Genomic DNA, 16,250 nt, shown 5'->3' on the forward strand with positions numbered 1-16,250 from the left:
GCCCCTTCTTTGCTCTGCTGGAAGACTTTGCTCTTTCTGAAACAAGTATGCCAACAGAGCTGCAGCATATTACTGCTGCCTGTTGTATAATTAGCTACAAACCCACAGCACAAAACTACAGGGATTTACAGGTGCCCTGGATTCTGTTTTTCCTTCTCCCTAGAATCAGCTAGTCTTCTTTGACAAGAAGGGACCTTGGGCTACTCTAATAATATATTGAGAGTTTTAAACTCGACTCTCCAACCTTACAAGTCTAGAGTGCCAAAATAACACAGCGGAGACTAGCAGCTGAGCCATGGATACAGGAAAGCACTTTGGTAAGCACTTAAACCTGCTGAGAATCTTCTCTTCTCCCAGATGCTTGTATCTTATCAGCAGACTACCCTGAATGAAGGAAGCAAGCACTGTAGGATTTTATTTATTTATAGCTCTTTCTGGCCTGCTAACTACAACCAAGAGCTCCTGCTGCTAAAAAATGCTACAAGTTGGGTGACTTTTGAGCATCTCAGAATGATCCAAAGAAGGGTCTAATCTCTGGGTGTCAAAGATTATCAGAATTCTCAAAAATGGCAGCAGGCTGCTGACTAGTCACATGGAAGGCTTCTGATTCCTGAACTTCCTCACACCCTTCTTCATAAAAAGAAGGTCCGGAGGCCACACACTGGCAGCTAAACGTTGAAGATGCCAAGCAGCCTAAACATGACCAAAACCTGTGCTATCCAGGGAGAACACAGCCGACCTCTTCTGGATGTGGGACATGAAAAAAAAGAAGGTACTTGAATTAAAACATTATAACAAAGAAGGCCAAATTCACAAGGAGCACATAGCAGAAAAGGTACAATACAACTCGACTTAACTAAAGCATGGATTTCCATTGAAGAAACAGGTGGAAATAAACACCAATAGGTCCTTACCCATTACATATGTATAGAAACATACAAAATATACTTTCATCCCCTGCACCAATTTGACGCTTCTTACCTGAATCACAGATCAAGTTATTTTAAAAATGAACTATGTTTCTTAATATGTATTACTCATGACAATCATTTGGAGTTTTAAATTTTAAAGTCCCAGACTGTCTTAATATGTATAGCCATATGCAGAGTCACAGAGTTTATAGGATAATGTACATAGCTATATTTTAGAAGAGCAAATACAGCGGCTGACTAAACAACTTATGTTTTCTAGATTATCCTCAGTAACTTAATATGCCCAAAGCTAAGTGAAATCCTGAATGTCAAATGACTCAATGAATTGTCAAGGATAAAGACATTCAGGATGATGGTCTAGTGTAACAAGCTTTTCCATCACCAGTCCCAGCGAGTGATAAACTATAGAGTCCTCAGAATGGGGAGAAATAAAACCAACACACATATGCTTCAGGCTCTAAACCCTGAGCCTAACTGAAGAAGAAAGAGAAAAAGGAATGCTTAATGATACAGTCTGAGCTCCGGGATGAATTTATGCAAAATACCAGTGTAACTCACTCAAGAGCTGGGATGGTGGAATCTTAGACAAGAGCATCAAGTCCTGAAAGTCTGGAAAATAATAAAATGTTCTCCTAGTGCAGACCAGCCGTCCAGACTATACCTGCCCCAAGAAAATGACTAAAGATACTCATTCACGTCTTTAAAAATCATTTGCTAACTGGTTACAAATCACCTTAAAAAAATAAATAAATAAAAGCAAAAATCCCCTCCCCTCAAAAAATTCACATACAGCAGAACATGGCTTTTAAATACTAAGAGGATAAAGAAACAGACACACACGTATCACATGTATAGGCTTTCTATTATGCCTAAGTCAGAAAAGTCTCTACAGTTGCTGCTACTCAAGGGAATTTAAGAAGAAAAGGGTATATTTACACCAGGAGCTTTCCTGAGCGAAACACTAATAACTGGATCCTCCAGTGAATAGGTCCTGGGAATGCCAAATAAACTGCAACTACAATTCCCAGAAAAATACCTGAAAGTCTTCGGCAGAAGATCAAGAAGATAGCATACCTTGACTGGAGCCTACCTAGCAAGAAGGATGTAGAAAGTCACTGAGATCAGAAATCGTTCTCAATTAGCAATAATTGTGCCTTGGATAAACCTCATTGGCTACAATAGTGCACTGCAAAAAGCTCGAGGTTAGAAATAAACTCTGTAGTGATCTTATTTTTTTTTAAATATTGAGAGCAGTGTGAGAAAAAAACAAAGCCAAATTATACTGAAATATAGAGTAACTAACTGTCAAGTAAAAGTTTCAGTCAAGCAAAATAAGTGCTAGAGATCTCTTGTCCAACATTGTACCTAAAGTCAATATTGTACACTTAAAATTTTGTTAAGAGGGTAGATCTCATGTTAAATGTTATTTCCACAGTAAAATAAAACATTTTAAAGTATTAAAAATTTCAAGCAATACAAAGTCCTATAATAAATTTAAACAAAAATAAAAAGTTACTAAACATGTTGTCTACACACTAACTGCCCAAGTGTGCCCCCGCCAAAAAAAGTCGGGGTCAGGGGGTCTTCTCCCTTCCTAGAGGCTGCTCTACTTATTTGCAATGGAAATTGCTTGCGCTTGCCTACTTCCTCAAAACTCAAAAGGCGTCCTACTGGGACACGGGTCTTCAACCCAAACAGCAGCAAAGACATTTTCCTGAAAAAATTACTCTGCTGCTGTCAGTTTGCAGACAGAAAGCCATGCTTCATCCCAGCCCATGAGGGCTAAATCACTAGTCAAAAACAAACTGCAGGAATGGAATTCCACCCGGAGATCCCACACACCACGGAGACTGCTTTGATAATACACCTTATGAAGATATTCACTTCTAAGGACTTGGTGGGCACATTTAGTCTACTTGAAATGAATGCCTGGCTAGGCATGTGAAGGCCAAGTGCCAAGATAACAAAAGTGCAAAAATTGGTTAAAGAATATATCCATTTTCTCCCCCAAGAATTTTTGCTTTGTTAACCCCAATTGGGACAAATACTGTAAAATTGTGTTTTACATTGATAACTGAAATACGTATATTCGTATGTCTATTCTCCGTTCTCACTAAATATTTTTTAAAGCATGCATTAAATATCATAGCAGAATATCTAAAATATCAGGTAACTTCCTAAGAACGAGCAACATAAAAATAAGAGTTTTTTTGATTTTTGTTTTAATCTCTCCAAAGTGGTATACTATTTACATAAAACAAAGAGGACTTAGTATAATAGCCCTAATTAATTTTCGGTCTAGTGCTGAGCTCTCCATGTGGCTAGGAAGACTTGAAATATGGCTAGTTTGTATCAAGACATGCTGTAAGCATAAATACACTATAAATTTCAAAGACTTAGTAAGAAGAATGGAAGATTTCTCAAAATAATTTATTACATATTGAAATAGAATCTTGACTATAACGGGTTAAATAAAATGTTTAAAGTAATATTATGTTTTTTTTAAATTGTTGTCCTATCACAGTTGTCCCATTTTGTTTTTTATTACCCTTTTAAATATGGCCAATAGCAAATTTAAAATTACACATGTGGCCTGCATTATACAGTAGTCCCCCTTATTTGCAGATTCACTTCCTGTGGTTTCAGTTGCCCACAGTCAACCAAGGTCTGAAAATATCAAATGGAAAATTTCAGAAATAAACAATACATAAGTTTTAAATTGCGCACCGTTCTGAGTACCACACTTCATCTCATCACACAGCAGTTTTCTCCTCTCACATCACAAGAAGGGTAAGTACAGCACAGTAAGACATTTTGAAAGAAAGACTACCTTCACATAACTTTCATTACACTGTCCTAACTATTCTGTTTTATTATGAGTCATTGATATTAAGCTCTTACTGTGCCTAATTTATAAATTAAACTTTATGATAGATACGTATGTATAAGAAAAAACAGTATATATAGGGTTCAGTACTATTCGTGCTTTCAGGCACCCACTGGGTGTCTGGGAATGTATCCTCCATGGATAAGGGGGGCTACTGTATTTCTGCTGGACAGTGCTTGGTCTAAGAGTAGTGACTCTCAATTGTAGTTGTTCATCAGAATTATCAGAGCTTTTTCAAAGAGTGGTGCCCTGGACTCTGGTTCAAAATAAATCAGAATCTTGGGAGTCAGGACACCAATATGTGCATTTTTAGAACACTTTCTAGATAATTCTTAGGATCAGTTAACTTAGAGGTTAGTGGACATAATCGTGTCCTTGAGCCTTACAGGACTAGGAGTGGAGTGCACCCTGGTTAATAGTCTTGTATAATTGATTGCTGTAGAATAAGAAACAGGCTTATTACCTGCGTGTTTAAAATGGTAAGAATAAAAAAGAATGAAAGTATTGGAGTTAGGAAAAAAGTTGAAACTTGCCTCAAAACTAGCTAAAACTAAGAGACCCTAGAATTCTTTTGTAAGGTAAGCAGGCCTATTACTTAATAAAGACTTTGGCCTTTATCCCTGGTTCCTGAGAGAAAAAGAGAGACTAAACCCTTGAAATTTCTCAAGTAACAGAATTGTCTTCATTATTCATGAGCCCCTTGAATCACACCTAAATTTTTGCTGAGAGATGAAATAACTCAAAACGGGGCTGCTCACTAGAAAGACCAACCATGTAATTAAGAGGGTTGGGGGATTTAAGCCAGATAGACCTCTGTGGGGGAGGGAGAAGCTGGAGATCAAGTTGAATCATGTGGCCTTTGATTTGATCGATCCTGTGGTTGTAATGAAACCCTGATAAAAATTCTGGACACTGCAGCGCAATGGACCTTCTTGGTTGCTGAACACGTTGACATGATGGGAGGATGACATACCCTGTTTCCACAGGAAAAGAATAGAGAAGCTCTGTGGTCAGGGCCCAGCCAGGCCTTACTCGATGTGTCTCTTCATTTGGCTGGTCCTGATCTGTGTCCTTTATAATAAAATTGTGATCATAAGTATAGTGCTTTCCTGAGTTATATCAAGTTGTTCTAGTGAAATGTTGAACCTGAGGGTACCACAGTAGCCAGTTGTTCAAAAATGCGGTGGCCCGGGAACCCCTCCTGTGGCCTCATTTGAATTAGGAGCAGTTTTGCGGAGAACTGAGCCCTTAACTATGGCATCTGCTCTAATTTGAGATGATTAGTGCCACAGCTGAACTGCAGTGTACCAGTTGGTGTCAGAGTAGGGTCACAGTTCCACACTGTAACAAAAACACTTGTAAGAAAATATAAAATCTTCTGAAACAAAATTCAAGTTGTAATAACTGAATAAATTATACTCAACTGAATATATCATTCTGTGATTTAATCAGATAATACATTTATATTGCTAAACTAACAGGGACTTTAGATCTAAAAAAAGCATTATAGTTTTTACATTTTTCTAGTTGTCAGAAGATTATTTTCTTTGTTCTTTTATTTGCCCTTATCTTTACTTTTAAATCTATATCAATCATCATCATCATCATCCAGCAGTGTAGCATTTTATATACACACAACCAGTGAAGACTTTAAAGAGACTCCAGAATTATAGTCTGTCCAAGTTTGGTCTTCTATCCATGGGGGTGTGTATACTTCAGACGTTGGGAGGGACAAGTGTGTAAGTTTTGAAACCATCAGAAATAATCAAGATTCACATCCTTGATATAGAATGGTGAATAAGAGTTCTTAACAGTTAAGAAGCATTTCTCTCATTGTCCAAGCGACTATCCCTCACCAAACTGGACACATACCTTTAAATAAAAAAGTAGGACAGGGAGAGCAATTCAGAAAGACAAGGGGAGCGATGAGGAGAGAAGGAAATCACAGGCAGCTCCGCAGCCTGACTACAAATCACTGCCCAGAGGGAAGAGGTAGTAGCAGAAAGCAGGAAGAAAAGGAGAGTGTCCTGAGAATTACAACGAGCGTTAACTATAGCTTGTAGTTTTCTCCACCCATCAGGGGATGCAGGAAAAGAGAGACGACCGAGGGCTGAGCCCGTGTGTGCCGCCAGTATTTGCCAGTCGCTGAAGGACAGCCATCCGTTTCTCGAAAATGAGCTTCTGAAATCCACGAAGGCAAAAAATGTACCGAGAGATGCTTGTGAAATCAAGGACATACGCTGCTCTCCGCAAGCAGTGAGGTATTTTTGAGGCAGAGAAGTGAAAGGATCTTCTGAGACAAAGAGAAGTACTTTTCCGGAAGACGCCTATGGCTCTGCTGCCGACCTCTGCTGGATCAACAGCGGCACCCAGTGGCCGAACGTCTCAGCACAGGCTTCTTTGTCTCGGGGAAGGGTTTCTACTGCTTTGGGGGAAGTGGCAATTCAGAACAAAGCTATTTCTGGTGTCTATAACTAAGGATCCCCAAAGACACAGTACTTTGTAATATAAAGTGAAGAACCAAAGGCTATAAAGAAGAAATGGAGGGGGGCAGCTTGAGATTGGCTGTGGTATTTATATTTCCTGTGGTATTACTAAAAAGAATGAAAATATAAAAGGGGATGAATGTACGTGTGGGTGGAATTCCTAGGTTTTCACTGCCTCAGCATAGTTTAGAAATAAGTGAGTATACAAGATAAAGTATTTCACTTTAAAAGCAAAGCAATACTAAAACAAATTTCCATATGTACATTTTATTTTTTTAAGGGCTTAGGAAGGGAAGAATAGTGGAATTAGCATGGCTTAATTAATAATTTACTTGAATTTAAGTTTGCTTCTGGAGTGTGATTTATAAAAACTGACTGCGTGGCAACTGCTAAATTCAGGTGCCTGTTTTTAGGGAGATAATGAAATTGGATTAGGTATAACCTTAATCCACAGAAAACATACTGAAAAGATAAGCATTCCACCCAAGATATTTTTATATTGAAATGTTCACTTAAACTGCTAAAAAAGTAATTTTCTGACAAAGTTCCATCAAGTAAAATGCTAGTAAATTCTTTCCAACTTAAAACAAACCTGTTTCTTCAGTGACAAAATGTAAGCAAATATATATCAACTAATCCTAAAATTTTATCTTAATTGGACCATACTTTATCTCTCTGGGTCAAAGGTCAAAAAGCGGGCAGAAGAGGCTCTCCTCTCATGGTTTATATTTGTTCATTTTCTGCTCTACATTTCTAGTTTTAAAAAACATGGTACTGTCACACACGCTACTCCCCTTAACTCTCCTGATGGAGTGCTGGCTGGCCCCGGTGCACACACCAGCTCACTCACCTGTTTGGATGAGACGTGGGCAGCATAAACTGGAATTCCACCACGCAGGTATTGTCCTTAAGCTGGCGGTGTTGTACACTGTTAAGTTCATAGGCAATATAAGCCCTTCGAACATATACCTGGTTAAAAGTAATCCTCAGTAAATACACTTTAAAAACAGAAGGTAAGAGATGTAGCCTAGGAAAAAGACAGTCTTGAAAAGAGGAGGTATCTGATGCAGAAGGTGGTCTGGGATGACAGAAGTCTCAAAGCTCTGTATAAAAATACCTTGCTTTAATTAATAAAGCTGGAATCTTAAAACCACAGCCATGACTATAAATGAAAACAAAAACTGGCCTGCCTCGCTGGACACCTCTAGGTGTGCTATAAGCCTTTCACACTAACCTACACTCAGGAGAAGGTTTGATCTTTAGCAGGAGACAGCACATAGAATCACAACTTACTAACTCATTATGCATGATCATGTCAACAGAAGATAAAAGCAAGCAGTGAAAAAAATGAAAGGTGCTGATTCTGGGCCACTTGAGGAGTGAAGATAGAAGACAGAAAGAACTATCGTATAGAGCAACCATTTTACTACCTTGTGCCTTTGTTTTGTTTAGTTTCCCATTGCCCAGAATAAATTTTAGATTATTTATATCCCCCAAACACTAGGCAAAAGCACTAGAGCATAATTTGATACATAGTATCTGAAACACACTACCTGACTCAAGAGTTCAAAAGAAACAGCAACAGGCTGCATCTCAGCAAAAACCATCAGCCCAACCTCCCACACTTCACAGACAATTTGCCAAGCACATAAAATGCTACATGGACTTCTAGCAGCATGTGAGGTGTATAAGGAGACTTCTCATTAAATGGCATGAAAAACACTTAGATATTTTTTAAATTTGGTATTTACTGAGTAGGATACATTACACGCTACCCACAGAATACAAATAGAGTAACTCAGAAGAGCTTGTGATATTCTGTAGTGATGTAATATTACATAAGATCATCTAAAACACTCCTTTTCCTCATCTTCAAAAAACAGCCACTTGGCAATTGTACAGCAGTATTCAGGGCCTGCAATTTTTGTGCTTAATGAGGTAGTGAGCTGTAGTGGAAACAGAAAAGTCTGTGAGTCAGATTCAAATGCAAACTCTTCCACTTATTATCTATGTGAATTTAGACACTTAACCTCTCAGAGTTTCACTTTCTTCTTACTTCATGAAGTAATTTTAGGATTAAATGAGAAAAATGAAGTAAAGAGCCTAAAACACAGTTCATTAAATGTTATTACTTTTTTCTCATGATGAAATATTTCATGAGAGCTGCTTCACAATTCAGAATATAAGTAAAATCCATTTTATTTGGCCTAAATCACAAAATGGTACATGTTCTGATCAGCCATATATTTTTTCACTTATTGTGTTATAGGAAATCCTAATTCATTATGAAATGGGAGAATGAAATATACCTAGGAAGTAGGGGCTATTAAAAAAAGTGCATGCAGCTGTTTTCCTGTGATTAGAGCCCAAAAGCTGTTGATTAGTTCAATGGAAACACTTTGGTAAAGCAAGACCATAGTTCAGCATTAGTTTCAGAGGAAAAGAAGATTCTAAAGAACCAACCTTAACGCCAAAGAAAAAGAACTGAGACAACAGCCAAATGGACATAAGAAATCAACTACAAACCAAGGGAAAGGTCATGTAATATTATGTTACTAAGAAAACTTACCTCCAGAGCTGCCATCCTCACTACCTGGTTGCTGTGATAGAAGAAGTTTGGTAAGACATCAAAGATAGATGTTTCGGACAAGATGAGTTTCTGGAAGGTACAAAGACGAACTTAAACCATTACATCCAAAAGAGAACGATTTTAATAGACAAAATTAAGCATTTGAAGCATTTTAATAAAACTTAAGAATTTTGTCTATGAATGCCATGTATAATAAACTTACCTTCTTTGTGCCTCAGCTTCCTGAAGCTACAAAATGGGGAAAATAATAATAACCTATGCTCATAGGCTGTAGTGAGCATTCAGAGGGTTAACATACATAATTCTTAGAATGCATTAACAATGCCTTAATTATATACTAATATAAGTGTTTGTGACTATTATTATCCTTTCTGACATATATCTATACTGAACTTCTTAAATATTGTCTCAATACTCCACTATGATAAACCAGTAGATTTGAACCCCAATGGAAACCTTCTATTTCAACCATGAGCCAAATAAATGAAAACATCCTCTTCCTTCTCTAGGTTCCCCAGAAGGAAATCTGAAGGAAAGCCTGAAGATGCCTGTGGCTAGATATAACAATAGCATCCTTATGTTCAGGGAGACAAATAAAAAGTCATTTCTGAGAAAATGATGTTTAAAATATAATAGTCAAGGTTTTTCCAATTAGTAAAATTGGCCAGTACTCTTTTATAAATTTGGCTTAATAGGAAGCTTTAGAAGAAAATTAAAGCACAAGATGTAGACTTTCAATAGGACACATCTATCAAGGCAGGCCTATTTGATTTTTAGGCTAAACCAAAATTCTAACAGCATTTTTAATGAAAAAAAAAAATTAAATATAAATCATTTCAGAAAGTCAAGGTATAAAACTTAATTACATGAAAAATCAAAATCAATTGATGGATTACTTAATTAAACTGCTTGGAAATAAAGGGAACAAGAGAATAGAGAGGTAGAAAAGGGCTATAAGTATACCTGCAGGTTCTCAATGCAAAACTGATGCCCATACATGTCAATAGCTGATAGGAAAATAGACTCTACTTGGTTATGGCGAAGCTCATATGATGGCAAATGAGAGGCAATAAGAACCTAGAGTGAGAGCAAAATAAGAGGCATAAGTTCCTGAGGGAGTGATTATTCTAGGCTCCTATTAGGCAGCTCTGATACAAAAGCAATAAATATAAATCTCTTAAGTGCAGGCATCAAAGATAAAACAGAGACCAAGTAAAACAACTTCTAGATCCTGTAACATAAAGCCGATGCCACCAAATACTGCATCTCAGTTGACTCTCACCATGATTTGCGTTGTGGGCTATTTCCCATGGGGGTAGGGGGAAGGGAGAGAAAACAGCTTCAATCAAGTTCCATCAGTGCATGTGATTTACCATTGCAAAGCTGCTAGTCCCAGGGACTGCCTGACTAGCTGTTAATTGGGAATCAGGTCTGGCAGGGAGCAGCTGTGGGGAAGGTGGATGCAGCAAAGCCAGCCTTTTGCAACTCTGAAGTCGAAAGACTAGGAAAAACTGCTCTGACAGCCCCAGGTACTCAGGACTGAGGAAAAGGCGTCAGGATGTAACACCAAGGCATATGAGGGGCAGGGAGAGGGAAAGCAGTGTCACAAACAAACAGGGGCACAGTAGGACCTGAATACTCTCAGCAGGTCACTGAGAGGTTCAATAACTTTGAGTAGTTCAGTGACATGGATACAATTGTAGAGAAAGCAGAAGGTCACTGAACAGCTTCAAATGCTGCTTCCTTGTCAGCGCCTGAGCACAGAAACACAAAGGGAGCGCCCACTCCGGGCTTCCCTGCTGAAACCTTTTGGAATGGAAATGAAGACTACGGGGTGAAAGTAACTGGACCTCTCTGGGGTTGTTCTGATTGCTAGCACCTAAGATTCATTTCATTATCTTTCTGCTCTCCACACTTGATTTTGTCCTGTACACTCAGAAGTCTTCACCTGCTTCTAAGCTCCCTTTGGGAAGCAAGAAACACAGAGTCTATTGCCTTCCTCCACACGACCCTGACTTACCATCACTGGGCTAGCAGGAAGGGTGGGGAATGATAAGAGGGTTTTATATGGGGCAAGGGCTCCTATTTTAAAGAGGCTCAACGTTCATCTTTTCCTTTCTCTTTAAAAATCATATACCACATGAAAGCATTTGTTCTGAGGGCAACGGGAGACAGACATTTGCATCTCTGTCAGGTGACTGAGTGGAAGCGCATTGCCCAGTCTGTGAAAATCATTCCTCCCTCAAGGTAACCAACACGTGTTCTTACCTGGCGTGCTCGAAGCGCCACTTTGGCATTGGTGGTCTTACTGAGCTGAGTTAGCTCAGTGAGGATGTTCAGTAGCTCATCAGTGAGGGTAGGGTCCCGGCCACACAATTGATCCTAATTGTTTATATGAAAAAAAAAAAAACATGCACATTAAAAGAAATTGAGGAGGATAGGACTTTGAACCGGGGAATGAACAGTGGATAAAACCAAAGTAAAGATAGCTGGGTTAATTTTTTAAAATGCAAACTTCCTGGCTTTTGTTTTGTTTTGAATCCAAACAATATAGTAAAGATGACCCCAGAGGAAGCTGCTGCTAGAAGCTTAAATCCCTCGTTCAGATTCAAAATTCCAAATGTATTTCTTTATATATCAACACTATACTTTTAACATGCGGAAGAAGTCATCAGAGACCATTAAAAGGGTCAAGGGACTCCGAGTAAGAAATAATAAGATGATGCTTTAAGAGGTTTTAAATATTAATAATATAGGGACTAAAGGCTTCCTGTTTCCTCTCCCACTTCTGGAAAAGAAGGCAAAATGTAAAGCAAAAGGAACCACTCTTGGTGATTTTCATTTCACAAACCAAATATTCAGCATCCCAGGAGGGTGCAAAACAGAAACACAAGAACAAATTATTCATTTATAAACACGCACTAAATAAAAACACCATCTCATATGCTGACAATTCTATACCCCAAATCATTTATCCTCTTGCCGTACCAAGAATCATTCCAGGGTATCTAAACATGGTGAGTCCTTAGGTTAGAAGAAAAAACACAGCTCCCACAACACAATCCATGGTTTATTCAGTGCTGGGTCCTTCCCCTCCTAAAAATTAAAAATTGTTAAGAAAAATCTCTTACCATGTTCTGAGAAAAATATTTCTTCTCCAGTGGAATGTCAAGTGTATTCCCTAAATTCATCCATATAATTGTCATCTAAGCTGAAAAACTGCAGGTGCAGTTTTTATAAAGGACTGTCCTTTTTAAAATTTAGAGCTATTTGTAGTAGTAGTTCTTAATACCATAACACATAAAATATAAATGATTAGGTATAGAGTTCCCTCTACTTGGAGTTTGAAATAACTGCCTTTATATTTAGTGAGTTTTTATTCTCCCCTTACTATCACTAGGATATGAAAGACGGCCAGACCCCAGCTTCCTGATGCTGCTTTTTAATCTCTCTACCTTGATTATCAGCCATTTTCTTGAAGAATCTCCATTTCATACTTAGACCTTCCCCATCGCAGAGAATATAGTCTTTATAGCCCATGACCACAGCTGTATAAATAAAAGCTTGGGACTTCTGGCTTTTGAAGCAGATATGCATTTCCCAAAACTTTTTTTCTATAACCCCTACTGCTTTCCTTGTCACAGGGTAAATACTTTTGAAGTATTCAACATCACTAAGCTGGCAAGAGGGCTTCTCAGACATTTTAAAGCAGGAGATACTGGGTTGACCAAAAAGTCTGTGACATAGTTTTCTGTACGATGGCTCTAGTAGTGCTTAGTTGTCTTTAACTTCACTTGAAACAATTTTGTTAGCTTGTACTGTGACAGCTGCCATATCAGTGTGCTTTAAAAAAAAAAAAAACTTATCAAAATTGGTGAATTTTTGTGCAGCCATTTCAATACTGAAGATGGAAGAAAATACGCAACATTTTTGGCATGTTATGCTTTATTATTTCAAGAAAGGTAAAAAGGCAACTGAAAAGCCAAAAGAGATTTGTGCACTGTAGGGAGAAGGTGCTGTGACTGACCAAACGTGTAAAAAGTGGTTTGCAAAGTTTCTTGGTACTACTGACACTTTGGCCAAATAATTCTTTGCTTGGGGCTGTCTTATGCATCGGAAGATGTTTAGCAGCACCCCTGGACTCTACTTACTAGAAGCCAGGAGCGGAAGAGAGCTGACATGGTAAAAATACCCAAATCAATAAAGTTATTGGTGAAAATGAAAAACGAGTCTTTTATTTTTACGGAAAAAACCATACGAACTTTTTGGCCAACCCGATACTTTCCGGTTCCCCAACCCACCAACCAGAGGTCCGCTCCAGCTGCCCAGAGCCGTAAAACACATGATGGGATTGATAGTTGAGGAAGGGCAAGTGCATACTGTTTTCACCTCTTTAATGCAAGGAATTCTCTCATGTGAGTGGGAAGAAGAAAAGCAGCTGTTAAAGTGACTATAAATCTAGGGTTCAGTTGAGCATGTGGTCACATACCAGAGGACCCGTCCCACCTATCCTAAGGCATAAAAGCAAAGAGGAGGGAGAGAATGCAATAACGTCTCAGCTTTTGTTGAGAATCAACAAGCAAAATAGACTTTCAAGGAAATGGAGGGTGGGACAACAGTAGGTTTACAGCTACTCATATAAAAAATAATACAATAGTTAGTAAATAATAATGCAAGAATAAACTGTGTTTCGTGTCCTCACATCTTTGCACCTACTTTTGCCCCGGCCTACATATAAAATTACCAAGAAGAGACCACAAGAAGACAAAAGAAAAGAAGAGACAAACGGTGGGTAGGGAAACCAAGATAAGTTTTCCTACATAAATCCCTCTTTACCTCTGGTTCCTAACTGAGAAAACATGCCTTTCTGAGGCTCTTATTTCAATCATCAGAATGACCCACTGAAATATTTAAAAACCTAAGAGATGTCCTGGGTAATGCTACTCAGCAAATAGTTAAAGTCTCAACATTAACAAAAAAAAGTCAACACAACAAAATGAGAAGACTTGCCACCTAGCCGACCTATTTCCTTGAAAGGAAATCCAGGTTTACTTTTTGAGATTAAACTAATAAGTAGAAATAAAGTTCCTGTCTTGCTTAACTATACAGATTCTATTCTAAGTTAAAAAACAAAAGAAAACAGACAAAACCACTTTTTTATTTCATCTTTCCACTATGAGAAAGGGGGTAAGGAGAAAGAAGGAGTACCTGTATGAAAAGTGAACTACGGATATTAGAAAATACAGTAGGTAAGTATTCGTTTAGGATCACAAATGACGATCTTCCTGAGCTTGTTGTGATAAAGTACAGAAACCAGACCTTTTTGAGATGTGAAATATCAAACACAGCATGAATAAACCACCATTTCCATTAGTTTGTCCTGACTTGGAAATTTGCCAATCAAATATTATTTTTTCCATTGTCATTAATTATTTAGTACTTAGACAAAGACTGGCAACAGAAAATTAGGTAATCTTTGCAACCATCTCTCATCCTTGACCTAGACACAGTGTTCATGTCCTAAAAAAGAAAAAAACCACCAGGGAATGAAGACCATTCTGTTCATCAGAACCAAACATCCAGAAGGAAGTTTATGGTCCTCTTGCCTAGAGACAGACTTCCTTCGGGCAACTGGACAGCCCAACATGACCATCTAACCCTGATGAACGTTTCATAATGATGACATTAAATGGTGACTACGTCAGCAGATGTTTTCTCATTGTAAAGCAGTTCATTTAATAAGCCCACCTACTGATTTTGGGATTACAGGTCACTTGCATAAATCTGCAGGCTTAAGCAAAAATTATTATTCAGTAATAGTTAAGATTGGTACAACACACAGTTATTTCTTATTTTTATCCTTAACCCTTTGGATGGCTGATGATGGGAAATATAATGAACATGCTTAAGTGTCAAAACCAGAGCCAGAGTTGCAGAGCTGACTGCCAGAAGAGCAGAAGATAGTCCAACTTGATCGTAGCATCCTAACGTCTGAAGGCAATTCAAAATGAAAAGAACGTGGCCTGATGTGCAACGAACCCGAGACATTAACTGTGTTCGGCTGCGTGAGGCTCTAGTCCCAGGGGACTGGTAGATTCTTCCAATCACAGCTGGACATTCTGACATTCCGAGGACGTCACGGGATAGGTTTAATAAGAAATTTATCTCACACTTATTCAGTAAACTGGGGTCACTGAGAAAAATTCTTTTTTTTTTTTTAACCGCAGAGTGGACAAAATTATTTGTAGTTATGTTAAGAGGAGGAAGGAAAGGCACTGATCAGCGTTTTTACATGACCCCTGTCTACACCAGATCAGAGGCTCATAGGCATGGCATTGCTCACAAGGAAGCACAGTTTACATCATGTCCATGTGGGCCGCACCAGAAATAATACATATGTAGCGAGGAGGCAACACCTCAAGTCAAAGTGGCCAAAGGATGTGTATTCACTACTTGGCTACCTAGACAGCTATGAGGATGCTGGTGATTTATACTGGTACCAAATTGTTTAATTTGGCTAAAGAGTCTCTTAAATATCTCTAAGTAAACATAAACAATGTTCTAAGCTTTTTCCTGGGAAATTAAATTTAAGAAATCAGAAAAGCTTTCAAAAAATTAAACTAACTATTCATCTTCCAGACTTTGTTTTTAACTGTGGCATTTTACTTGATATTCTGCTACCCCAATCAGGTGAAAGATTAGAAGAAATCTGCTCCTGAGTCCTTAAGGCAAGTTACCACTAAGCAAGTTATGTTAATACCTGAAAGGGATGAAGGCTTCCCTGGAGCAGTCCACGTTCCATAACCCTGACTCATGGAAACCCGGATCTTCTTGATCCCTCACTTGGGGTTCAAAAGCCCCCTGAAATTGGCATCTAGCGCAGCAAAGCACATCAGCAACATTCCTACTTCTAGAAAGCAGAGATTGGAATGCTGGGCACATAACCATCAAGCAGGAAGCCAACGTAAGCAAAGAAAGGGAAACCAGCTAAGAATATAGACCAGGGGATTCAAGTGCTACCATGTCCGGGCGATACCTGTAAAAGACGGTAAGACTTACAGAAAAGAACCCAAACAACTAAAACGGCCTTCCCCAGCTACCACCATTACTGCAGATGTGGGGCGGGCACCTGGCCACAGCCGAAGAGGGGAGAGGGTGTCTGTGTGTGGCGTGCATGAATATCACAGAGAGGAGCACTTTCTGAGCTATCGTCCCTGCTCCTTAAGTCACTGCTAGCAGGCCCTCAGCTCAATCATATCAATTAACTTCTTGATCCCCAAATCTCTAAAATGAGGTGCAAAGAGTTGATAGCTCCAAGGAAATTTAATAATATGAAAGCCTACAGGTCCTACTAT

The 16,250-nt window shown here is 38.6% G+C and overlaps 1 protein-coding gene and 1 pseudogene across 3 annotated transcripts in view; both read right to left on the minus strand.

Moving 5' to 3' along the window:
* Positions 1-16,250, minus strand: part of ACACA (acetyl-CoA carboxylase alpha) — a 199,167-nt gene that overhangs the window by 120,690 nt on the left and 62,227 nt on the right. For all 3 annotated transcript variants that reach the window (XM_090290711.1, XM_090290710.1, XM_090290712.1), the window contains exons 24-27: positions 11,164-11,277; positions 9,859-9,972; positions 8,875-8,964; positions 7,156-7,274 (exon numbers count right to left, since the gene is read on the minus strand). In XM_090290711.1, the coding sequence (XP_090146837.1) occupies positions 7,156-7,274; positions 8,875-8,964; positions 9,859-9,972; positions 11,164-11,277 (437 nt within the window). The remainder of the gene's footprint in view (positions 1-7,155; positions 7,275-8,874; positions 8,965-9,858; positions 9,973-11,163; positions 11,278-16,250) is intronic.
* On the minus strand, positions 1,977-2,130 carry LOC149998701 (U4 spliceosomal RNA; annotated as a pseudogene).

Source organism: Furipterus horrens, unplaced genomic scaffold (genome assembly GCF_987537825.1).
Source record: "Furipterus horrens unplaced genomic scaffold, mFurHor1.1.pri manual_scaffold_11, whole genome shotgun sequence".
Lineage (NCBI taxonomy): Eukaryota > Metazoa > Chordata > Mammalia > Chiroptera > Furipteridae > Furipterus > Furipterus horrens.